The 24,584-nt window shown below is 45.1% G+C and overlaps 1 protein-coding gene across 6 annotated transcripts in view; it reads left to right on the top strand.

Annotated features, from left to right (window-relative positions):
• Positions 1-24,584, top strand: part of ATG4C (autophagy related 4C cysteine peptidase) — a 67,488-nt gene that overhangs the window by 8,821 nt on the left and 34,083 nt on the right. For all 6 annotated transcript variants that reach the window (XM_031968985.1, XM_012547558.3, XM_023501671.2 and 3 more), the window contains exons 2-6: positions 340-444; positions 13,198-13,333; positions 14,912-14,995; positions 16,960-17,199; positions 20,869-21,193. In XM_031968985.1, coding sequence (XP_031824845.1) covers positions 13,258-13,333; positions 14,912-14,995; positions 16,960-17,199; positions 20,869-21,193 — 725 coding nt within the window. In that variant the 5' untranslated portion in view covers positions 340-444; positions 13,198-13,257. The remainder of the gene's footprint in view (positions 1-339; positions 445-13,197; positions 13,334-14,911; positions 14,996-16,959; positions 17,200-20,868; positions 21,194-24,584) is intronic.

Genomic DNA, 24,584 nt, shown 5'->3' with positions numbered 1-24,584 from the left:
TGTGTGATTGACAGCACGGATCCAGCTCCCTGAGGCGCGCTCTGTGGCATTGGGACTGAGCGCGCTTTCCCTTTTCACGCCCAGCAGGAGTGGGCGCTCCCTTCTTTGCTGCCTCGGGGACTCTGGTGGGTTTGGGAGGTGCCCCCCAGGGCCCGGCTTTCTCCGCTGCCTCAGCACGGAGCGAACCCCAGCGCTGGCTCCTCCGGGTGTGCAGCCCCCCGGCCTCCAGGGCGTTTTCGTCTGGATCCTCCAGTGGGATTGCCGGCCGTCCCCTCCGGGACTCGGGGCTCTTCTCGGGCCTGGGGAAAACGCTCTGTTCTTGTCATCTCTGTTTTCCAGATTGCTGTTGAGGCTCCAGAAAGCGACATGGTTTGCCCGTAGCCATGCATCCCTTGGTTGTCGGGGCTGGGCCTGGATCCGGATCCTTCTGTACTCTTCCCCTGGGTGAGTTCCTGCCGGCCTGAGGGTCGCCAGCCAGATGGGCCGCAGCTCTTTGGGGCTTCACCTTGGGGTGTGGGGAAAAGCTTCCGTGCTCAGAGGAGCCAAGGGAAGTCCCTGTTAGGGAGTTGAATGGAGGTCGTGGCTCTCGGGCCCCAGCCCTCCTCCTGTGTCAGGCGCCTACGCGGGACCAGGCCCTTTGTTGCCTCCGCTTCTCTCAAGCGCCCATGGCCGTTCCAGCCGCTGGGCCCAGACGTCTTGGAGATGAAGGCTGGCAAGGCTGTTTGTGCCGGACTCGAGGCCTCCGAGCCAGTTTGCCGAGAACGTCACTGCGTGCTCTGGGCCAAGCGCCAAGGTGTGGAGGCAGAGGAAGCCAGGCCTCTGTTCTCCTGGCACATCCCCTTCTGTCCCCTTGGCACCTGTCAGAAGCAGCGTTTCCCTGCCCTGGCTTTTGTCCCTGGGCATTTCTAACCCACGTTTCCCTTTCCTTAGAGAGTGTTCCCATACTTCCTGTCTTACCCTCCTCCCTCTTCCCAAACCTGAGCCCCAACGCTGGACCTCCGTTGCTTCTGGTACCCAAACCCAGCTTTGATTCCTAATGGCCCATTTACTGTAAATGAGAAAAGAAGGCAACGGTGTGAGTGATCGCTGTTCTAGAACGGAAATTCCCTCTGGCCCTCCCCCTACCCCATGCTGCCCCTCTGATACTTGGTTTATTTGGGGGTGGCAGGTTCTGGACCAAAAACTTCTAGGTCTCAGTTTAGTAGATAAAGTGCGGGCCAGAAGGATGTCAGGTACAGAAGAATGGAGCACAAGATAGAGTGAAAAAGAAGATAATTGGCATTTCTGGGAACAATCGAGCACGGGGGCTGAAGGCCTTCAAGGTCAGGAGAGGAATTGACATTTGTTACTAAAAATGCAAGCATGCAGAAAGGGTTCCAGCAGATATAAAACCTTGTGGCAGAATTCACAGTATATTTTATTTGAGCGTGTAGCTAAAAGCCCATCAGAAATTCTAAATCAATACCTATATTTCATCTTGCCACAGAATGCCATTTGGGGAGTGCGCTTAAAGCAGTAGCAAGCCCCAGAAATCTGCACTGCCCTTTCTCTTTGTGCCTGGTGACTGAGCACTGTTGGGTAGCATTAGGACTCTTTGATTTTCACTCAAGGAGCCTGGGATAAGGAGGGCATAGAACCGGCTCCTTTACTTGCATTAAATCCTGACTGGAGAAAATGTTCCATCTCCTATTGCCAGGAAAAAAAAAGTGGATTTCCTTCCCCTGCTCATCAAGGACATTGCCTTGAATACCCTTTACATTGATCAGTTCATAATTTATTGACTCTCTTGATGGAAAATGATTAGAAAATTAGAAAAATGATTTTGTAAAAGTGGCATCTTGGACTCGAGCAGTGATTTCCATATTACATTTTCCAATTGGAATCTCTGTCTCCCAAAGAGACTCCTCCTCGTAGTTGATTCTGCTTCCTAGCTCACGAATGAAGGTTTGAGGAACCAGCACTTAGCCAGCTGCCTTATCCGTCAGTGGTGAGGCAGAAGGGAATCCACTTTGCTCATCACTAACTGTGTTCTCTTCTAGTTAAAAATGGGGTTGTCGGGAGGAGAAAAATGTGATGTTGCTATTTTAGTTGATCAGAATTGTTAAGCAAATTAACCAAAGATCTTATTTATTAACCTTGATCTTATTTTATTCTTATTATTTTTAAAGACAGGGGTGTCTCTGAAATTGGGAAGAGTATTGATACAGTGAATGCTTCCTAAGAAATAACTTAGAAATTGTGAACAATATACCTTAGGTTTATTGGATTATGAAATCAATTTGGTCAGTGTATCAAATCAAACCAGATAATTTAGATGTCAGGAGATTGAAACTGAGCAGAAAGGGGTCAGATCATCACATCACTCTGTGATTTTTTTTCTTAATGGTATTTTATTTTTTCAAATACACAGAAAGATAGTTTTCGACATTCGTTTTACCAAAATGACTGTGTTCCAGATTTTTCTCTCTTCCTTTCTCATTTTCCCCTTCTCCAACATTGCCAACAATCTGATATAGGTTAAATATGTGCTGTCCTTTTAAACAGATTTCCATATTCGTCATGTTGTGCATTGCTTTGTGATTTATAAGCAAAACAAGTTAAAGATGGGATAGATTTTTGGAAAGAAGTTCCCTGAGTTTGGAATTTTGCAGTGAGACTGACTCTTGCTTTGTCGATGACTGTGATTTTTTTTTATCCATGCTGTATTCAGCTCAGGGGTCACCTTGAAGGACTTTTCTCTATTCATCTCCAAACAGAGATAAAGGAAATGCAGTAAGAGGCTAAGTGTGCAGTTACAGCAGTAACTCCTTCCAGATTCTACTCCATCTCTTCTAAAATGAAGCAGAAGTTGACAGGGGGTCAGCAAGTTTTCCAAGTCACTTTGAGCAGAGTGTTACTGGGAAACTGAATTGAGGAACTTGAGTTTTTCACATGACTGAATCATTATACCAGATATCTGTAAATGTTACAAGAAAACCAAATTTTTTTTTTTCCCTTAAGAAGAGGGAAGAAACCCCTTTGTCTCAGCAATTTTTCTTTTCTCACAACTTGTTTAGAAATTTTGAAACGCATATTTTGTTGTGAAATATACAGTTGTGGAGTAAACACTCTGGATATTGTTCTAATTTGGTATACCTGAATAAGGGACACACCTTTTTAAAGTTACTGCAGTTTTCTGTTTTTGTTGACTTCCTTACTATTGACAGGGTACAGGCCAAGTTCTAGGCCATCCCCTCCTGGCCTTAGGGCTTCCGGAAGAATTTCTTTTCTGACAAGTTTCATCTGGGCTTCTTTGAGTAAATTGGAGCTAGAATCCTATCGCAAGAGATCTAGTCAGTTCTGTAGGATCAGTTATCAAAGTTCTGGGCTTCCTTAGTTTGGCTTTTAAGGTTTGCGTACAGTTTGCAGTGTAAACCATTGTGGTTCTTTTCCTTAGTCAAATAAATGTTAATAAAGTAGCTAAAGGAATTTGTTTGGGATGGATGGCCAGTTGCATTACTAACAACACGTATGACTAAACATTTTCTTTCATTCTCATGACTGCCCAAAGCTCTAAAATAGGAATTATGGGCAAGAGATAAAATGATTTCAGCTACCAACATAGTCTGGGACACCCAAAACCATAATGAAGTAACAGTCAAATGAACTAACAGCAGAGAAGGTTCATCTCTAGCCCCTAACACATGTAACCCTAACCCTAACCTCTCATCCACCACCCACTATAGTCCAGTGGGGCTTCAACAAAACTAAACTCTACCCTTTCCCTCTTTCCTTTGCTGTCCTCCCACTCCCTCCTTCCCCAGCCAAATGCTGGGGATGTTGCTGTTGTTATTGTTTGTCTTTCATTTTTTTCCCTTAAATTTAAATTTGTTTATTTAATAATTTCCCCCACGTACATTCAAAATAACATTTTAAAAATATTTCTTTTTAAGATTTTTGAGTTCTAGATTCTCTCCTTTATTTCCACCCTCAAGTGAATTTATGTAAAATATTTCCATAAGAGTCGGGTTGTGAAGAAAAAAAAACATAGATCTCCCACCCTAATGAAAATAAACACCCTCAAGAAAAACTGAGTTAAAAAGAGAGACAGAGAGAGACAGAGAGACAGAGAGAGAGAGAGAGAGACAGAGAGAGAGAGAGAGAGAGAGAGAGAGAGAGAGAGAGAGAGAGAGAGAGAGAGAAAGAAAGAAATAGAGAATGCTTTGCTCTATATTCAGACACAGTCAGTTTCTTCTCTGGGTATGGATAAGATTTTTCATCCTGAGTCCTTCAGAGTAGTTGTGGATGATTGTACTACTGAGAATACAAAGTCATTCACAGCTGGTCATCCCAGAACATTGCTGTTACTTTGTATACAGTACATTGTTCAGGGAGGACTTTCCAGGTTTCTTTTTTTCCCTGAGAACATTCTGCTCATCAATCATTTCCCAGAGAACAGTAATATTCCATCAGAGAAACTTGCTTCAAAAGTTTTTTTACAATTCCTTTTGATAATTATATACTTCGCTTCCCCCCCCCCCCATTTATTCTTTTTCCTTTCACCCTGTCCCTCCTCAAAAACTGTTTTGCTACTGATCATTCTCTCCCAATCTTATCTCCCTCTCTTTTATCACCCTCCTCCCTTATCTTATCCCATTTCCCTCCTATTTTCATGCAGGATGAGATAGATTTCCATACTCTTATTGTATATGTTTTCTATTTGAGCCAATTCTGATGAGAGTAAGATTCACTCCCCCCCCTCTCTTCTGTTCCTCTGCCCCTCCACTGTAAAAGCTTTTTTGTGGTGTTTTCTTCTTCTTCTTCTTCTTTTTATAATATAATGGTTTTCTCTGAGCAGGTTTCTTGGGGAGGTTTTCGGAGGCAGCCTTAGTTTCGGTTCTGAGTAATAATCACTCCCAATGCAGCCAGCTGATAAAATCCAAACGTTTATTTTCTCCTTCCAAGTCTCGTCTCTTTCCTTGGGCCCAGTTAGCTTTCTTAGAGGCCTATTTTTCAGTGGAGAAGCAAAGGAAGAGAGCCTGCACCCACGGTGGTGTGAGATGGGATGAATGAATCTGGTTCTGCCTCCGAGAGTGGGCTTCTTCTGAACTTACTCTCCTCCACTCTGAATCTTTGCAACTGAATTCTGCTGACTGAGCTCAGCTGTTTTTATGCTCTCTCAAAGGTTGACTCCTCCTCTGAGACAGTGGGATTGTGGGTTTCTGACTTGTGAATCTCATACTGAATACTGACTTGTGAATCTCCCAAAAGTGTGAACTCCAGTGAGTACTTAAATACATTAGTGAGCTAGAGAATTTGCTAGGTACCATGCTAAATTAGGCAACTGACTTATCACTTATCATTTTTCCCTCTCCTCCCTATGTCCCTTTTCTAAGAAAGCAAGCAAGCAGATATAGGTTAAACAAGTGCAATTCTTCTAAATGTATTTCCAAATTTATTATGCTGTGCAAAAGTAATGAGGAGAAGAATGCCTTAAAAAGCAAAACTGGCTCGAGCTTCAGGGGTTTTGTGCAGCTGTTGTCCAGGAATCTGACCAGGAGCCCTCTTTTCTGCCCTGGCGCTATTAGGATTGTCCCTACCCCACTGTAGCTGTGAGGTCTAGGATGCTGCCTGGGTTGGGGTTTTGCTGACCGGGGCTGCACTGGGATTGCCATAGACCCTCTCCACTGACCTTCTGAGTCTTCCCTGGTGTCTCTGGGCTGAAAGGGATGGAAGCCTCTAGCGGGCCAGGCCTGGGCTGGGGTTGGGGCTGGGCCTGGGACTGCCCGCTGGACTCCCACCTTGGTCACAGACTCCTTGCTGAGCTTCTAAGTTGTCTTTGGCTGGAAAATGTTCTCCTCTGTCTTTTTTGGGTACTTTTGCTCTAATATGAGTTTGGAGTGTGTGGGGGAGAGGTCGGGCGAGTTCCCGCCTTCCCTCCACCCTCTCTGCACCACCTCTGCCCCTCATTCTTGTTGAGGACATTGACTTCTGGAAATGACTGATTCCCAGCCTGAATCACTAGGCGTCGCCTCAGACAAACTGAGACTTGTCCAAGTCCTTAGCGCCAAAAGGCCGAGGTCTCCCTGTGCACCTGGGTCACCTGCAGGCGTCCTGATCTCCCTCTGACCACTGACCAGAAGACTCCGGAGGGGACAGGGACCTTGCCCAGTCCGAGTCACTTGCAGGTCACAGTGTCCCCTCTCTAATGTCTAACCCTACCTCTCTCGACTCTAACCTTAAATGCTCCTCTTTGAGAAGGAAGGACAAATGACAACAGCCTTAAAATGCTGGGGATACATAAAGAGGCAAAGGGCAGCCCCTGCCTTTAAGGAGCTTACGGAGGTTTCAGGAGATAGAAAATTCACTTAAAGATCTTGAGCATAAGCAGGGAAAGAGAGGAGGGCTTCAGATCAGCTAAAAGAGTTCCAGACATTTCTGAATAAATACCGTAGTACAGAAATTCGGGAGCAGAGGGCCTGTGGATTCCTAAGTGAAGACAGAATCCCATCGGGATATTCCTGAATGGTTTAAAAGAGAAACAAGAATTGTTAAACTGGGATTTGTGGCCTGCACAACAAACATTCAGCAGAATAGAATAACTTTAATCCACAGTGCTAGGTCTCCCTAAAGAAACTAAGGAAAATAATCAATCAGTAGGAGATGCAAATACAGAAAAGAGGAGAGCACTCTTAAAGAAGAGAAGCAAAAAGCACGATTGCTAAGATGAAACATGATCTCGTATTAGCAAAGCATATTGATCTCAAAGACAGGATACATAGAGATAGTTGAGGACCGTAAGTCTCCCAGGAGAACACATCAGCTCAGCGCTGGGAAGATTGTGCAGAACTTCTGGACCCAGAACACAACGTGCCAATCAGAAGGATCCACCGATTGCCTCCAGAACAGAACAAACCTCTCTGTTGCAAAATTCTGCCAGTGATCTGGAGATATATATATACACATACAGAGAGAGAGAGAGAGAGAGAGAGAGAGAGAGAAAGAGAGAGAGAGAGGAAACAAAGAACATTTAATAAAAAGAGGCATTTGAGGTGCTTCAAGAAAGAAAATAGAGTCTAAATAAATTACTTGTTTTTCATATGCCCAAATAGGAGAATACAGGGAGGTAGATAGTTCACTTTAATAAATATTTATTAAGCACCTACTATGTACTAGATTCTATGTTGGGATTAGATAGAAAAAATAAACAAAAGACAATCTAATGAGGGAAACAAAGTAAAGAAATATATACAAAACAGGCTATCTACAGGATAAAATGGAAATACTTAAAAGAGATTATAGGATTTTAATTGAGTCTTAAAGGAAATCAGGAATTGAAATGGAAGAAGGAAAGAATCCCAGGCATGGAGAACACAGAGCAAATAGCCAGATATGAGAGATGGAGGGGCCGGAATCACTAGGGAAATGAGGCATAAGAAATACAGGAAGATGGAAGCGGGTTAGGTGATGAAGGGCTTTGAATGCCATTCATACAGTAATCAAGGACAGTGGGTATAATCTTCAGGGATTTCTTGCTTATAGTGGCTGCCTCAGGAGAAGGAGAATCAGAGCTCCTGGGGCAACTGACGTAAAAGAATGGAGGAAATTTAATGGCAAATGGAAAAAAAATGATGATGGGGAAGGCAAAGATTGTTAATGACATATATAATCATGGGTTATAGGAAAACTATCATAAGAAGATATCCTCTCTATCATCTGCAGGAATCGCTATTTCTAAGAGTGAATACAACAGTAAAGGGGACTCAGGAGGCAAAATAATAGAAATTATTTAGAAGTAGTAACTCAAAATTGGCACTTTAGAAACTTTAGTTTTATGGTGAATGCAGAGGTTAAAGAAGGAAGAACTAAGTATCATGACCATAAATCAATGAATAAAAGTCTAAAATAGAAAGAAAAGATAATAAAGAGGGTGGGGTAGAATTGAAGGGAAGGAAAAGGGACAAAATTAGACTAAGAAAAAACCTTAATGAGCATAGTGAGTTGAAGGCCAGGAGAGGAAGAGACATTTTATTTAACTACTTATCTAGGAGGAAGGAAAAAAGAAAGGAAGAACTAAATAATAAACAAAAAGAAGAAAGAAATATGAGCTAATAAAAGCTAAGCAAAACTAGAAAACTAAGGAAAGGTGAATGGAACTTGAGGATGAATGGAAGGGAGAAATGGGAACAGATTTGCCTTAAAGTAGATTGTTAAAATAATTGAAGAGACAAAATACTATGTTTTCAGAGAAAAAAGAAAAAAAAATCTTAGAAACCCAACTCTCATATCTTTAAATGTGAATGGACTTAATCCAATAAAATGAAAAAAGAAAAGATTGAATTAGAAAACAAAATCCCTTATTCTGTTGCTTTCCAGAAACATTAAAACCAAAACCAATCCCTCCCCCCCCCAAAAAAAAAAACCTCCCAAAAACCAAAAACAGAGATATTCTGGATAAAACTAAAGACTGGGGAAAATTTTTTGTATATCAGACTAATCCCCCCAAAAAACAAGAGTTGCAGTTATACTGTTAGAGCAAAAACAAATATTCGTAACTAAGAGAAACAACAAAACTATATTTTGCTGAAAGGAATGATGGACTACAAATGAATAGGAATACTAATATTAAACTTATTTGCTATAAATATCTTAGCATCTAAAATTTTAAAGATAAAAGTAAATGGACAACAAAAAAACACACAAAAAGTAATGTAATAGTACCTCTCTCAGTACTGGACAAATCTAAAAGAAAGTGGAATAAAGGAAAAATATGGAATTGAACAAATTCATGGAGAAACTAGAGCTAAAAAAAATTTATGGTATCTTCTAAGTAGAGCTATTAAAGAATACATAGCTTAGTATTATGTGGAACTTTTACAGAAATTGACTATATCAGGGCACAGATATTGCAAAGAAAATTAAAAGGTAGAAATAGTAAACATCCTTTACAAGCCATTATATAATTTTAAATAGTAATTGGTTCAGGGAACATAAACAAAAGACAGACCCAAATATAAACTTAACAATAAAAACCTAAATAATGAATGAGTCAAAAAGCAAATTATAATTAAGTTAAAAAAAAGATAACTAAACAATGTACAAACTTTTGGAATTGTAGCTAAAATTGTCTGCAGGGAAAGAAGCACCTTTTTTCTAGAGAGGATGAACTAGATATGCATTTTAAAAATTAGAAAACTAACACCTAAACTTAAAATAAGCACCATACTGGAGATATTAAAATTATAGGAAAAATAAATTGGAAACAACAACAAACTACAGGAATAAGTAAACCCCAAAACTGATTTTTTTTGATAAATGTTTAGTCAGTCTGTTTTTTTAAAAAAGGACGAAAATCAGATCAACAAAATGTCAAAATGAATTGACAATGCGAAATAAAAAGAATTATCAGAACCTACTATAGCAAGATATGTACTAATAAAACTTGAGTACACAAATTAGAGAAATACCTTAAAAATAAAAAATAAAGAATAATAATAAAAAAAAAAAAACCCGAGCACTTTAACAGCAGACCTAGTAGAGCTCTTAAGTAACCCAACATCAGAAAAGGAAGTAGAATTAGCTGCAAAAGACTACCAGAGTGGGAAACAAAGCTTCTTTTCCTCATGGATTGATAGTGAATTCTATAAACTTTTAAAGAACAATTAGTATCAATTAGCACTAATAGCAAATTATTCTCAAAAAGTGAAAAAGCAAGCACTGTATTAGATTTCTCTTATGAAAAGATAGCCTTAATCCCCAAGCTAAAGAAGGACAAAACAGAAGTATAGAACAGCATCATTAGTGTATATTGATTAAAATTTATTTTAAACAAAAGCCTATCAAACAGACTGTAGTAGTTCGTTTCAGAAATTGTCATCCTCCAAGTTGGATTTATATCTGTGATTCAAAGACAGTTCAACATAAGGAAAACAATCAACATATATTAAAAAGAAAATGATCTAAAACTACGTCTCATCTAAAACATCTTACAGGCAGACAAAGCCTATAACCAAAAAAAACCCCACTCATTTATGATTAAAAACCCAACACTATGTAGACATAGAGTATTCAAAACCAAAAATATACATTACACATAATGAGAAAACATTAGAATCTTTTCTAGTACCATGCATATTCCATATAGAAGTAAAGGACAAAAGAGTTTATTATTTGTTATGGTTTTGGAAATGCTTGCAATAGCAGTAAGATTAGACAAGGAAATTAAAGGTACAAAGATGCTTGTGATCATAAAGGTCACATTTTTTAAAATTAGAAGAGAAACATATGTTATGGCTGTAGATAGGAGATGATGTATTCTTAATCAAAGGTTAAAGGCAGTTAGAGAAGATAAATAGGTAACTGACTACGTGAAATTGAAAAGCTTCTCCATAGACAATCAATGACTCTAGAATAAGAAGGGCAGTGATTGAATGGGAAAAAATCTTTGAATCAAATTTCTCTGATAAGGGTTTGATATCCAAGGTATATAAGCAATTAACGTGTGCATGTAGGTGCTCACACACGTGTATCTGTTCACTGTTACATGTGTGTTTATGTGTACATGATTCATCCATTTTTGGCTCTGTTACCTCTTGGACTTCTTTTGGCAGACATGCCGGAGTATTTGCCATTTTTTTCTCCAGTTCATTCTACAAAAGAGGAACAGAGACAAAGAGAGTGAAGGGACTTGCCCAGGGTCCCACAGCCAGGGAGTGTCCGAGGTCACATTGGAACTGGGGAAGTGGCGGCTTCCTGCCTCCAGGCCCAGCGCTCTGTCCTGTGCCACATGTGACCACTCGAGTTCTGAACGTCCTCTGTATAAATGGCCATTTGTCCGCTGCATCTTTTCTGTCCTTTCCCGCCCCACAATCCCCGCCCACTAAGAAGCCGCCATTCTTGTCATGCCTTCCCTCTGGACAGCAGCAACCAAAGAGCCCTGTCTGGGGGCCAGTCTGGAGAACGGCCTTGCTCCAAGTTTCAATCCCCGATTTTCTTCTTCCAGGAGTTTTTAGACTAGAAGTGCTGCAGACCATCATTTTTCTGGCATTTACACATCCTATTAACTATCTTCCTTTTATCAGAATGTCAGATAAACACTTGCAATGCATTGTGATGTCAGAGAAAACATTTAAAAAATGAAATCAGATTTGGCAAAGAACCAGTGATATCCCCTAATGTTCTTTGAAAGATCCCAGAAATTATCGTCAGAATCTTCCTAGATGGAGACTTCCCTGTTCATCTTCCTCCAGTTAAACAAGTCAGCATTCACAAAAGGAACAAAAAGCTATTTTTAAAGTTTCATGATTTGCTTGTTTGATTTATTTGCCAGCAGTATAGGAGTACCGTTTCCTAGGATTTGTCACGCATGAGGTGACTACTTAAATAGACTTTTGTGGGCTAGCCTGGAACCTGATCCAAAATTCATAACATTATTTGACTGGGAAAAAAAAAAAAGAGTTTTCCCATGTGAGTTCTAAACAATGTATTGCCACCTGATCTTTGGAACCAAAACCTGTGGTAGGGATTGTAGAGATGATGGTTTGCAATTTGCGTTCAGTTTGTGATGCCGAAGTTCTCCATTTCAATCCTCCAGTTCTTTACTGATTAAGTTCTTAAAATGTAGATTTTGTATCAGTCTATTTTCTCAGAACCCATCCATTCAATAGAACAAATTAAAGGGAGCTTTCTCTATATCTGTTCACCTCCGACACCACCTGACCAGGTGAGCCAGAGAGACTTTTCACCTCCTAGTGCTCCTGGTGAATTTGTAGGACTAGACTGTAGGAGAGCCATTGATCTGCACTGGGAGAGGAGCTTTCTCCCTAAGGTGGTCCCTTTGCCAATGAAGTTTTGGTCCTGGCTCAGTCTTTAGCCTTTAGGTGCTAGATTGCTTCATTGGGCATCAGGAAGAATTGAATTTAAGTCTCACTCATTTAACTGTGTGTTTCTGGCAAGTCATTTAACCTCAATTTCTCTGTCTGTAAAATGGAAGTTATAATAATAGCATCTACCTCACAGAGTTATTGTGAAATGACTTAATTAAAATTTTTTGCTAACCTAAAAGTTTTCTCTACGTGCTATTTACCATAATCTATCGTTATCCACTTACAGTTACGTAGTATGAATCATGTAATTATGCTAGTCATGTAAGGTCATGTAAGTGGAAAATTGACTATTTATAGGATGATTTCTGTGAATCAGTTCTTTGGGTATTTTTCCCCCATTTTTTTTCCTGTTTCCCTGACCACTAAGTAAAATAGCTTTTTTTGAAAATCTGCACCGGGAGAGAGCAAAGGCAGGGACTGCTAGTGCTGATATTTTTAAACTGACCAGAATGAACAACTTGATTATAAAATGGTTGGCTTGTTTTAAAGCCAAGAAGAAGGAACTTTATGACAAAACAAAAAGCACAATTAGTAGCATTTTAAAATACACATTTTAAAAATACTATGTGTGCTGTTAAAAAATATTTTTATCAATGCTTTTCAGGAGATATTTATAACTTGAAAGATTAATGTTCCATGAAATATTCTTTCTGTGGAAAGTAAATTGTGTATTATTGCGAAGAAATGCAAGTATTTTTGGGTATAATTAATTTTCCTTCAAAAAATATCCCTCACTCTTGAGTTTTAAGTCTGACTTGCCTCTGAAAGCTCAGAGTCCTTTCTGAGCCACAGACTGTGTTGTCTTGTACAGTTAAATCTCCTCAGTGCAACACGTTTATTTCAGTGATGGAGAGTTTAGGAATGGGAGGAAATGTCTCAATTAAAAAAATAGTTCAAATTCATATGAAAACAGTGATCTGTTTCATGTGAGTAAAGGGTTCTGAAAAATACCCTATTTTTTATGGGGATTCCACTAGCCTTCTTTAAAAACAAATAAAATCCAAGTGTGGGTAGCTCAGATCCCCAGAGTGGGGGACATAGACGCTAGCCAACTTTGTTGTGCGGTTGAGAGCGATTGGAAGAGGTGTTTTGTTTGTGTTAATGTGATAATTTTATTGTGTGTTTGGAATTAAATGTTTTCATTACTTAAATATTCATGGAACTTGGATCGCTTTCTGTTCTACAAATTAAGGCTTTTGGTCGCCCCTTTCCTAGTTGTGTTTACATTTGGGTATCCTGAGGACAGTTGCTCTCATCTCTGCATGGATGTGTGACCATGTGTGCTAGAAATCGGTGTTTATGAGCGTTTTTTGCCTTTTCTGTGTGTGTACAGGAAGATAAGCAAGCTCCCCCGAAGAGCGTGACCGAGGGATGGCTTTCCCTTCACTTGAACATGGAGGCCACAGGGAGAGACGAAGTCGACAAACTGAAAACCAAATTTATGTCAGCGTGGAACAACATGAAATACAGTAAGTGTTGCTGTCACGGTTGTGGAATTACGGAGTCTTGGTGTCCTCAGCTCGTGGGCCGGGGCCGGACTCTCCTGCAGGAGGGGCTGCATTGAGTCTTTTCTCAGACGTCTGTTAGCGGGGGCCCAGGAGCTGGCTCGTCCTCCTGACAGCCCCGACCCCACGGGGTTGTGGGAAGAATGGAGTGAGAGGCGCGCTGGGAGGAGCATTCTGAGGACGTGCCCCCGCGGTGGGGCTGTGGATGTGGGTCGAGGCCCCCCTTCCAGCTAGGGGCAACCGGGCGCTTTCCCTCTTCTATGGCTTCCTCCTCCTGGGGTGTTCCTCCACCCTCTGTGAGTGGCATTCACGGGGAAGGCTCCCGAGAGCGTGGCCCCTTTCACGACCAGTTAGTTCTTTATGAAAAGACTTAGCGAAGGCCTGACATCTGCCAGAATTGTGGGGTCTGTGGGTGGTCGTGCTGCGTCCAGATCAGATGAAAAAGCTGCAGGCCTTTAGCCAGAGGCAGGGAGAGCCTTGGGAGAAACTGGCGGGTGTGGGGAAGGGGCCGGGAGACCAGTGAGGAGGTCGTTGGGATGGGCCAAGGAGTGAGGAGAGGGGCCGAGCCCGGGGATGAGGAGCCAGAAGGAGTGGGCTGAACCGGGGGATGAGCAGCCAGGAGTAGGCCGAGCCCAGGGGTGAGGAGGAGCACGGCAGCTGCGCGCCTGGGAGCAGAGCCTTTCTTTGGGAGAGAACCAGAGGAATTCGGCTTGGGAGGCCTCTGGGTCTGAGTACAGGGAGAGGCCGGTGCCAGATGGGCAGCCCTAGGAGGAGGATGAAGAGGATTGGGGAACGGGGCAGGAGGAGATGGAGCTTTGGAGGGAGGAGTCAGTCCGGGCCTCGGCTGGAGAGTAAAAGGCCCCTTTGCTGCATTGGGAGCACGGCCCTGGGCCGGCTCCGGGAGGTGGCAGGGGGAGGCACAGGGGCTCAGCCATGACAGGATGAAGGCCCTGGGGCTGGGAAGGCCTCTGCCAAGGGACGTTTCAAGTTGGGGTTTGAAGGAAGCTGGGAGCTTTGAGGCCAAATGAGCAGGGAAAAGGGAGGCCATTCTAGGCCTGGGGATGGCCCGAGGGGAGGAGGAGGAGGCTGGCTTGAGGGAGGAAACAGAGAATGGCCCCGAATGACCACAGGTGAGGACCTGGGGTCACATGCTGGGGATACAGGGCAGGCCCGTGGGGCAAGATCCGGGGCACCCTGGGCTGGGAAGGGGCAGAGGGGAGAAGGTGCTCCGGCCCGGGTGGTCTCGGATAGGTCGGCCCTTCGGAACGTGGCTGAGCCGAGAGCCAGCCCGAGCGCTTTCTCAGCCCTTGCTGCAGAGGGCACGCCAACCTGCCCGCCATTTTCTCTGTTGCGCAGTGTGGCTTTCTCTGGGCGGCTTGGTGAGCACAGAGCCCCTTGTTCCGCTCCGCGGTCAGCCCTTTCCCTCTCTCACTCACACACAGCGATAATGGCTTCTGGTGGCAGGGAGCCGGGCCCAGAGGTGCGGTGGTGCCGTGGAAGCCGCCGCCCTCCCTGACGGAGACTCCCTCTCTTCCTCCCCAGGCTGGGTGCTGAAGACCAAGACGTACTTCAGCAGGAACTCGCCCGTCCTGCTGCTGGGGAAATGCTACCACTTCAAGTCTGAAGGTGAGAGCTCAGGCTGCGAGCGGCCGCGCGGCCCCCTCGAGGTTCGCCACGAACGGGCCCTGGGCCAGGTGGTCGTCGTCGTCCCGCCGTCAGCCTCCCCTTCGGGGCTCGCGCTCAGTGCTGAGCTGCCCTCTCCTGCTGGCTGCCGCTGCAAAGGATTCCCTTTTCCCGCCCCGCCTTGGTGGACTAGGCGGCAGGAGCCGAGCCTTGTTTCTTTTGCCCCTTCAGAGCAGACTGGGGGTCAGCAGAAAGCATTTATTAGGTGCCTCTGCGTGCCAGGGGCTGAGTGCTAGAGATAAGAAAGGGAGCGTTCCGGCCTCAGGGATCTTACAGCCCCCAAAAGAAGCCAGCTGGGGCTGGAGGGTTTGGGGGAGTCCCCTGGTGTGAGGGGTCAAGGAGGAGGTGGCTGGAGCCTGGGATGCAGCGAAGGCTTGTGACTGTGGCCCTTGGGCTGGCTTTTCGAGCCTTGACAATCTGCTTCCCAGGCTCGTCATTCAGCTGAAATTTCTGACTTGCCAAGGACCCCTCCATTGCCTACTCTTCTCCCTGTGCCATTTGACCCTGTTCAGCTCCATCCATCTTCCCATAATCCTTTGGGATCTCCAGCCCCTGAGGTTCCCTGCAAAGCGTTTTGTTCTGTGGGGCTGCTGGCAGTCGTTGGAAGTACTTTGGCCTTTCCCAAGTCCCGTCAGGCCCGACCTGCTTTTCCTGCTCAGTTATGGAGCGATCATTCTCCGCCAGGAGGGACATGCTGACAGACTCGTTAAGTGGGTCCTCGCCCAAATGTGGCTCATTCTCTTAATCAGAGAATCTTTAATGGGCCCACTTTTCTCAGTGTCTTCTCCAGTCTTTTCTGTCACTGTGAATCCATCAAGGAAGGTCCATGTTGGATTCAACAATTTAAGGGAGCAACTTTACCAGGTGGCTCCTGGGGACCAGACGGTGCTGGGGAACCAAGGAGCCTGCGGGCAACTGAGAGAGGTGGTGTGCGATGGGCCAGCCCGCAGCCACTTCTGTGGGGGCTGGACGGGCGACGATGGGCCTGAGGACCCAGAACATCCCCTGTGGGAGGCGGCCCTGGAACCGGAGGGAGGGATTCCTAGAGGACAGATGGGGAAGCGCCTGCTGTCGCCCAGCAAGCATGTGCCAGGTCTGGGGCTCCCCTCCAAAAGCCGAGTCAGCCTTGTGGGGTGTGAGGGGGCTGCCCAGGAAAGGACCCTGAGATGGGGGAAGGGTGCGGGGCCGAGCAGCTGTGACCTACGAGGGGGCTCGATCTGGAGCAGGGCGGATTGGGCTCACAGTGGGCAGGAGGGCGGCCAGGAGGCCTTGGGGTGGAGGGCCCTGGGGTGGCCACAGGGGCAGGAAGGGGGCCAGCCTGCCAGGGTAGGGGGGAATCCTGCCAGTGGAGCTCTTGGGAGGAGCATGGAAGACTTTTGGCCGACAGGGAGCCTTTTGGAGGCTTTCCACCGCCCTGATGGACGCCAGAGCTGGGTAGATCTCTGTCTCTGGGATCCTGCACGGTGCTCACTTACACAGGAGGGACTCCTCTGCCCAGGAGCCTCTTTGGGGCTCACCCCAATACAGCAAATCCCCGGCAGGTCTTGGAGGGTGGCAAGGGACCGGATAGCACTCAGCCGTGCTGGAGCCCCCCTGGGATTGCATGGGCACATTAGCCTGAGCGCCCGTGTCCGAAGCCCTGAGCTCCCTGCTGCCTTTATGAGGGGCTCCTCGGGCCCAGCTCTGGTGTGAGGGGATCCCTTAGAGTCAGTGACACAGAGAATGGAGTAAATGGTGCAGTCATCGCTGCCAATTGTGGCCAAGGCCCCACAGAGCGCACTTGGGGGCGCGTCTGCCTACGTAACCCAAGCCAAGTTCTCCTTCCCGCCCAAGGACCCCCGGATGAGCGCCGTGGTGGGGAGCAGCCGCGCCTGCGCGTACTGTGACCCCATGCTCTTGTCTTACAGAAGAGAACGACCCTGCTCCTGTCCAGCCACAGTGGGTGGGAGAGAACGAACCCGTGGTTGTCTCTGGGAACGTGGAGGAATTCCGGAGAGACTTCATTTCTAGAATATGGCTGACCTACAGGGAGGAGTTCCCCCAGATCGAGGGCTCGGCGCTGACCACCGACTGCGGCTGGGGCTGCACGCTGAGGACCGGCCAGATGCTCCTGGCACAGGGGCTCATTCTGCACTTCCTGGGCCGAGGTAAAGCACAGGCGCGTCCTTGCTCCTGGGCTGGGCCGGGCCCCCTGGGCTTTGTGGCCGGGTCCCCTGGGCTTTGTGGCCTGGCCATTGACTTTCCCGGGGGGTTATTTCCTGGACTCTGCTACAGCAAATGGAATTTACAGTCCAGCCCGTGGCAAGTGCTTTCTGGGTCAGGGAAGGTCAGTGTGTGGGCTTCCTTGTCCCTGCTGCCTCCTCTATACATTATCTAAGCCTTTAAAAGCTTTTCCTGTATTTCTGGTTAACTCTCCTCTCCCCCCAAGTAGTTTCCTAGTAATAAAACTTTTTTTAGCAGAAGCAGCTGAAACATTGACCACTTCTCATGGCAGATGCAACCTGTCTCCTCCAGAGTCTCCCCCTCCCCCCCCCCCCCTCTGTTTTTCTCTCTCTCTCTCTCTCTCTCTCTCTCTCTCTCTCTCTCTCTCTCTCTCTCTCTCTGTCTCTCTGTCTATCTCTCTCTGTCTCTCTCTCTTATCTGTCTTTCTGTCTCTCTTCTATTTCTCTTCTGTCTCAATTTTTTCTCTTCTGTTTCTTCTCTGTCTCTTCTTTTCTATTTTGTTTCTTTTCTCTTTTCTCTCTCTCTTTCTTTTCTCTGTCTCTTCTTTTCTGTCTCCTCTCTCTGTCTCTCTTTTCTCTGTCTTCCTCTCTCTTCTGTCTCTCCTCTCTCTTTTTTCTCTTCTGTTTTTTCTCTCTCTGTGTCTTCTTTTTTCTTTCTGTCTCTTCCTTTCTCTTCTGTTTCTTTTCTCTTGTTTCTCATTTCTTCTCTCTTTTCTTTCTTTTTTCTCTTCTGTTTCTTCTGTCTCTTTTCTCTCTCTTTTTTCTGATTTCTTCTCTCTTTTTTCTCTTCTGTTTCTTCTGTCTCTTTTTTCTCTCTGGCTCTCATTCGCTTTTCTCTCTCTTTCAGTCTTTTTTCTCTCTGTCTCTTCCTTTCACTTCTGTTTCTTTTCTCTTTTTTCTCTTGTTTTTTCTGTCTCTCTTTTCTCTCTCTCAGTCTCTTTTTTCTCTCTTTCTTTCTTTTCTGTTTCTTTTCTCTCTTTTCTCTTCTGTTCTCTTTTTTCTCTTCTGTTTCTTCTGTCTCTCTTTTCTCTCTGTCTCTTCCCCTCTCTTCTGTTTCTTCTCTGTCTCTCTCTTTTCTCTTCTCTGTCTCTTCTCTCTCTTCATCCCTGCCTCCCTTTCTTCTCACCTTACTTCTCTCTCCAGGTGGGTCTTGAGGGATGAGCCCAGTCCAGGTCCCATAGTTGGACCTGCCCCCCTTCTTCCTGCTCCCCCATTTCCAGATGCTGGGAGAGCAGCAGGATGTTGAGGAGGAAGGCACTTGGCCTTTGTTGCGCCACCTTTTCCCTTGTCCTTCATTGTCTAATTGAGGTTAATCAGATGGCGGGCGGGGAGTCGCCTTTAATGACCTCTCCTGGCGCCTGCTGTGTCACAGGTCAGCAGACGGTTAGCCTTGTTTTATGCCTTCCTTGTGCGTGTGATGGACATGTCCTTCCCCTTCTCATCATACAGATAGCGGCCCATCTCTGCCTTCTCCGGTCTCGAATCTGAACGCATGGTGGGGGTCTGCAGCCTGTGACATGGGCTGAGGGCCCCCGGGGGCAGCCCTGAGTCCATCTTCCCTAGGAGGTTTCCCTTCCTTGGGGCAGCCCTTGGGCTCACTGTCCTGGAATCCCCGTCCCTCCTCTCTGACTATCTGTGTCTTCTTCAGATTGCCCATTTTCTGGAAGTTCTCTTTCATCCTGCCCACTGTGTGGGCCAGTCCTTGGTGGGTCCTGGGCAGCTTGTGGCCCCCCCCAGAACCTCCCTGGGGCTTTGTTCATTCCTCATTTTCCCAAACAGCTACTTTACTTTTTTTTTTTTTTTGAAAGAGGGACCCAGAGAGACTTGGGTTCGAGGGCTGCCTCTGAGCCTCCTGGCTGTGTGTGAGGTGGGCAGGTCCCTGGAGACGCCCTCCAAGCCCAGATTGGAGAAAGAGAAAAGGCCTGGGGGGGTGGGCCTGCCTTCCCCGGCTCTGCCCTCCACTGGTGTTTGAGCAGTGTACGAGATTTTAATTTTTCTTATTAATTGTCCGTAAAGACGCTTTAATCCTCAGCCTTTTCATTAGATTCCTCCCCATGTATAAGGTTTAGGAAGCCTGGGAAACCTGCAGTGACCCTCAGGGATGCCATGTGGAAGTCTGACTCTGGTTTTTCTTCCCACTTTGGCTAGGTTAGAATTTTTCCTGCCCAGATAATCAGGTATATTTTGCTTGGATTTATTTCATAATTACCTGCTGTAATATTGATTTTTGTTTTTATTTTTAACGATTATACTTTGAGATAGAATTCCTGGCTTATTCAGAGTTTGATTCATTTTTTTTTTTTAGGATGACTACATTATCCGATCATGTAATTCTAACATTTACTTCCCAAAACGTGTACTGGTGAACTGAGTTTTGAGACTTTTAAGTTACATATGTGAATAAAGTGTGTGTATGTATCATAAGTGTAAGCAGTGCTTTCTCTCGTTTTGCTAATAGGATTTTAAAATAAGGTCATAGTTTTGGAAAGGAAGTGATGAAGTCAGTTCTTTGAAAATCTTTGTTTTTCTGGGGCAGTTTAGCTACAGTACGAGGTGACACTGGGCCAGACTGCAGGGATCTGTCCCGATAGTAGACTTTCTGCTTCTGGGGCTCGTTTTGTCACTGTAGAATGCAGCGTCTGCTTGCTCCCATACTACAGCCTGTCATGCTGGCTTAGTGCAAACTTAGTATTTTTTTTTAGTGCGTTTTTACGCTACAGAGACCCTCTGGTCCCGGCTGCCCAGGTGACTGACACCCCACATTCATAGTGACCTGTCGCACCTGAGAATGAGGAGGTGAGTTTCCTCAGTGTCTTCCGCAGCCGACACTGGCGATGTTCCCTTGGAGCTCAGAGAAAGAACCAGAGAGGGATTAGGGACGAGCGTTGTGGAGCCAGAGACCTGGGGAGATGCTCGGCCTTTCTGGGGTGTGCTTCCTTAGACAATTTGGTGGAAGTAGACCAGGCTCAGAAGGAAATGCAAACATTGGCTGGAGACGAACAAAATAAGGATGTACATTTTTCCCATTTGAATTCACAAATCTGGTAAAATCCCAGATTCAGAGCTCCCGATCTGGTCCATTCCCCCAACCGAGACCCATTCAGGTCATGGCTCACTCAGGATCAAGCCTCACGGGTAGTGTTTGGACATGGCTGACCACACCTCAGACCTCCTCAGTGCTGGCCAGGGTCGCTCTCAAGTTTACATCATCATGACGCCTCTGCAATTTTTTTCCTAGAAAAAGAAAATCTTCTAGAAAAAAAATTAAGTTTAATCTGCAAGTACAGAAAATTCTCATTCTATTACGGCTTTTTTTTTTTTTTTTTTTTTTTTTTTTTTTTTTTTTTTTTTTTTTTTTTTTTTTTTCTGCTATTTTTAAATATCATAAATGTTGCCATATTCTCTTGCTAAATCTGCTTTGGTTTTTGATGTAAAAACTAGAAATAATTGGTAGAGGTCGTTGCAAGTACAACTTGAAAATCATGGTCTGCCCAGTGCGAGGCACGTTTACTGCTTTAATGGCTGTGTCTCTTTTTAAGCTTGTTAAAAGCTTGGCTGCTTAAAAAAACGAACACCTTGTTCCTTGTATCCTAGCCTGGACCTGGCCAGACGCCCTGGATGTCGACAACTCAGATTCGGAATCCTGGACGTCTCACACCGTCAAAAAACTCACGGCCTCCTTGGAAGCGTCCCTCACGGGGGAGAGGGCGGCCCAAGACCCGTCCCCCATTAAGGAGCCGCCCCGGAGAGGCTCTGATGACGGAGGTGGAGAGGAAAGCTGCCACCGGAAGATCGTCTCGTGGTTTGCCGACTCTCCCCTGGCCTGCTTTGGCCTGCATCAGCTCATCGAACACGGGAAGAAGTCTGGGAAAACAGCCGGAGATTGGTACGGCCCCGCTGTGGTTGCCCACATTCTGAGGTAAAGTCCTCTGGAAATTCCCCTCATGGGAATTGGCTTAGAACTGTGGAGGGGACGAGAGGGAGAGGGGGTGGGGAAGGGAGAGAAACAGAGACAGAGAGAAAAAGAGACAGACAGAGGGAGAGACAGACACAGACAGAGAGAGAGACAGAGACAGTGAGACAGAGAGACAGAGACAGAGAGAAAGAAGCAGAGAGACAGAGACAGAAACAGGCAGAGACAGGGAGACAGACAGAGAGAGACAGAGAGAGAAACAGAGGGACAGACAGAGACAGAGACAGAGAGAAACAGAGACAGAGGCAGAAAGAGAGACAGACAGAGAGAGACAAAGACAGAGATAGAGAGACAGACAGATAGAGAGAGAGAGACAGAGAGAGAAACAGACAGAGAGAAATAGACAGAGACGGAGATAGAGAGAGACAGAGAGAGACAGAGACAGAGAGAGAGACAGACACAGTGAGACAGACAGAGAGACAGAGAGACAGAGACAGAAACAGGCAGAAAGAGACAGACAGACAGAGAGAGAAACAGAGGGACAGAGAGCAGAGAGACAGAAAGAGAAACAGACAGAGACAGAAATAGAGAGAGAAAGAGGGAGACGGGCAGAGACAGAGAGACAGAGAGAGGCAGAGAAAAGAGAGAGGAACAGAGACAGAGGAAGAGACAGAGGCAGAGACAGAGAGAGAGAGAGAAGCAGAGACAGACAGAGAAAAGAGAGTAACAGAAAGCTAGACAGAGACAGAGAAAAGAGAGAAAGACAGAGAAACAGAGATGGAGAGAGACATAGAGACAGGCAGAGATGGAGAGAAAGAGACAGACAGAAAGAGAGAGATAGAGGGAGAGGGAGAAGGAAGGTAGTGGGGGGGAGAGGGAGTGAGAGGGAGAGACAAAAAGAGACAGAAAGAGAAAGATAACAGAGAAAAAGAGAGACACGGTGGGGGAGGAAAAGGGAGTGGGGACAGAAAGGATGTTAAGCTTTCTTCCAGCTAGAGCAGAGCTTTTAATTTCTCACAGTTCTAAGACCTCACTGTAAAGAATCCTTTTTCTTTGCGCGCGCCAGCTCATGCCCCATTCAGTTTATTTACTGAGACAAGCCCCTTTCCCCCCCGTTGGTCGCCAATGGCCAAGGTCTCTTTAACGCTCAGGCTTTCAGTCGATAGAGCACCTTATTGAAATGTTCTAAAAACTAACAACTCTTTCAACCTTGGAACATGCATAACATTATAGATTTTTTTTAATACTGTAACCTGGGGGCTGTAATGTACTGATGGTGTAATGAAATGTCAGAGCTAAAATTGATGTTTTCAGCATTTCTTTGCACACATCAAATTCTTGTGAACTGTAAATGTATGGGACTATTAATATTATAATTATATCATAGTAAAAGTAAAGGGTCTGTGACATTCAGTGTGGGCGGAAAAAAGTCGAAAGTCAAATTTCACTCTACTTTGTCTTTTTATGTGCCATTTATTTGGATACTACTTGATTTTTTGTTTTTTATGGTCTTAGGTGTTCTGGGCCTGTCCCAGTATTGTCATAAACGGAATCATTAATATGTCATCCAAGTATAAGAGGTCAAGGTGCAGGTGTAAATTATTCCAGTTAGACACATCGATCAATTTTAAATTTTTCTTAAGTCTTGACTCGTGGCTTCCTCCACTTAGACATTTTACAAATCAAACCATTAAAGTGGGAGATTAGCTCCTGTTGTCTAGTTTTTGTTTCATCAGCATAATGATCGAGTGATATTTATTGTTCCCGAGTTGGTATGGGATTTATGAAAAGTAGAGCAATTCATAAAGCCTTCCTCTCATCGTGACAGTGTCGACTGGCACATGTATCTCTTGGAACCTAATTTAATCTGTAGAATAGGAAGATAACCTAGGGAGCATCATTAGAAATACTTTTGGGGAGCTGACCCAATCTCTCTCTCTGTGGTTATTCCCCACGTGAATCTTGTCACGGCTTCTGTACCTTCAGTTGGAAACTCACCTCTTCAGGTCATAAGGGTTCCTGAATAGATTTTAAAAATATTGTTTCTGTTAAAAAAGAGCTTTGGGAAAAGGCTCTGTAGAGATACCATGGATATGCACTCCGTATGGATGCAGATTTCCCTTCCCGCTTCCATACCTCAGATCTCTGAGGCCAGTGGAATGGGGGCATCCTGAGCAGTGTTGGGGGCTAATTGGATGTGACCCCAAATGTGTGGCCCTGGGACCAACCTAGTATTCTTACTGTTAGCCTGTTAGCCTTTAGCGAGGCTGGTCCTCAGGTGGTAGCCATGGCTAAGGCCATGGATGTCCAGATCACAGCCATGGATGTCCAGGTTATGAATGTCCAGGTCATGGTCATGGATGTCCAGGCCACGGCTGGTCCCAAGACTTTGTAGCTTGGCAGCAGTTGGCAGACTTTGTTCTCTGCTGGCTGGGTGTTGATAAACCAGAACCATCTCCTCATCTTGAGGTAGACTGATGGTGGACCAAGAAATGTGCTCTCCTTTCCTCTTTCCTCCCCATCTCCTTCTTCTCTCTTCCTTCCCTTTTCTCCTTCTCCCTTTCTTTCTTCTTTCCTCCTTCCTCTTCCTTTCTCTCACCTCCTGCTCCCCTTTCCTCATTCTCTCCTGTCTCTCTCTCTCTCTCTCTCTCTTTTTTTTTTTTTTTTTTTTACAAATATGAAACTTCAGAATAATCCACAGGTCTTTTGAGTCTCTCATTCATTGTTCTTGACCTGTGCTTTCTGATATGTATATATATATATATATATATATTTTTTTTTTTTTTGCCATCCCCCTTGCTTATTTTTATATTTGCATCAAAGTTTGTGTTAATTTAATTTGAAGGGACTTTTGAAATTTTTTACAGAATTTTTCTACCAATTAAACACTTCCTAGCCATGTAAATTTGGGCAAATCACTTAACCACTGCCTGCCTCAGTTTCCCCCTCCGTAAAATGATGATAACTCTAGTATTCACTTCCGAGGGCAATTGTGAAGATTAAGTGGGCTCATACCTTCAAAGTCCTTTGCAGACCTAACAGCATAAATGTGAGCTATTACTGTTTGTGTCTACACTGATGCAGTTTTCTTGGTGGTCTTTCCATGAGCGTGGAAACACAAGAAACCAGGTGCTCCCCCAGAGGGACCAATTTTGCTACCTCAGGGCCCTTAAGGCCTGCTCTGCCTGGCTCTTTGCTCCCCTCTGAGAGCCTTGTCTGCTCTTTCTACTGCAGCCTCCATGGTCATTCTGATTTTGTTTGTAGAGGGGAACGGGCTTCATGTCCTGTTCTCAGTATGAGCAGAAATGTGATGTAGAAATGTGCTTCTGGGTCCTCATGGCCAGAGGGGAGCTTCCAGCCACAGCAGGAATCACCAGGGAGAGACTGGTCCCAGAAA

This window comes from Sarcophilus harrisii, chromosome 4 (assembly GCF_902635505.1).
Source record: "Sarcophilus harrisii chromosome 4, mSarHar1.11, whole genome shotgun sequence".
NCBI classification, from domain to species: domain Eukaryota; kingdom Metazoa; phylum Chordata; class Mammalia; order Dasyuromorphia; family Dasyuridae; genus Sarcophilus; species Sarcophilus harrisii.
The sequence above is the reverse complement of the archived record's forward strand: the minus strand, read 5'-3'. Positions and strand labels throughout refer to the sequence as shown.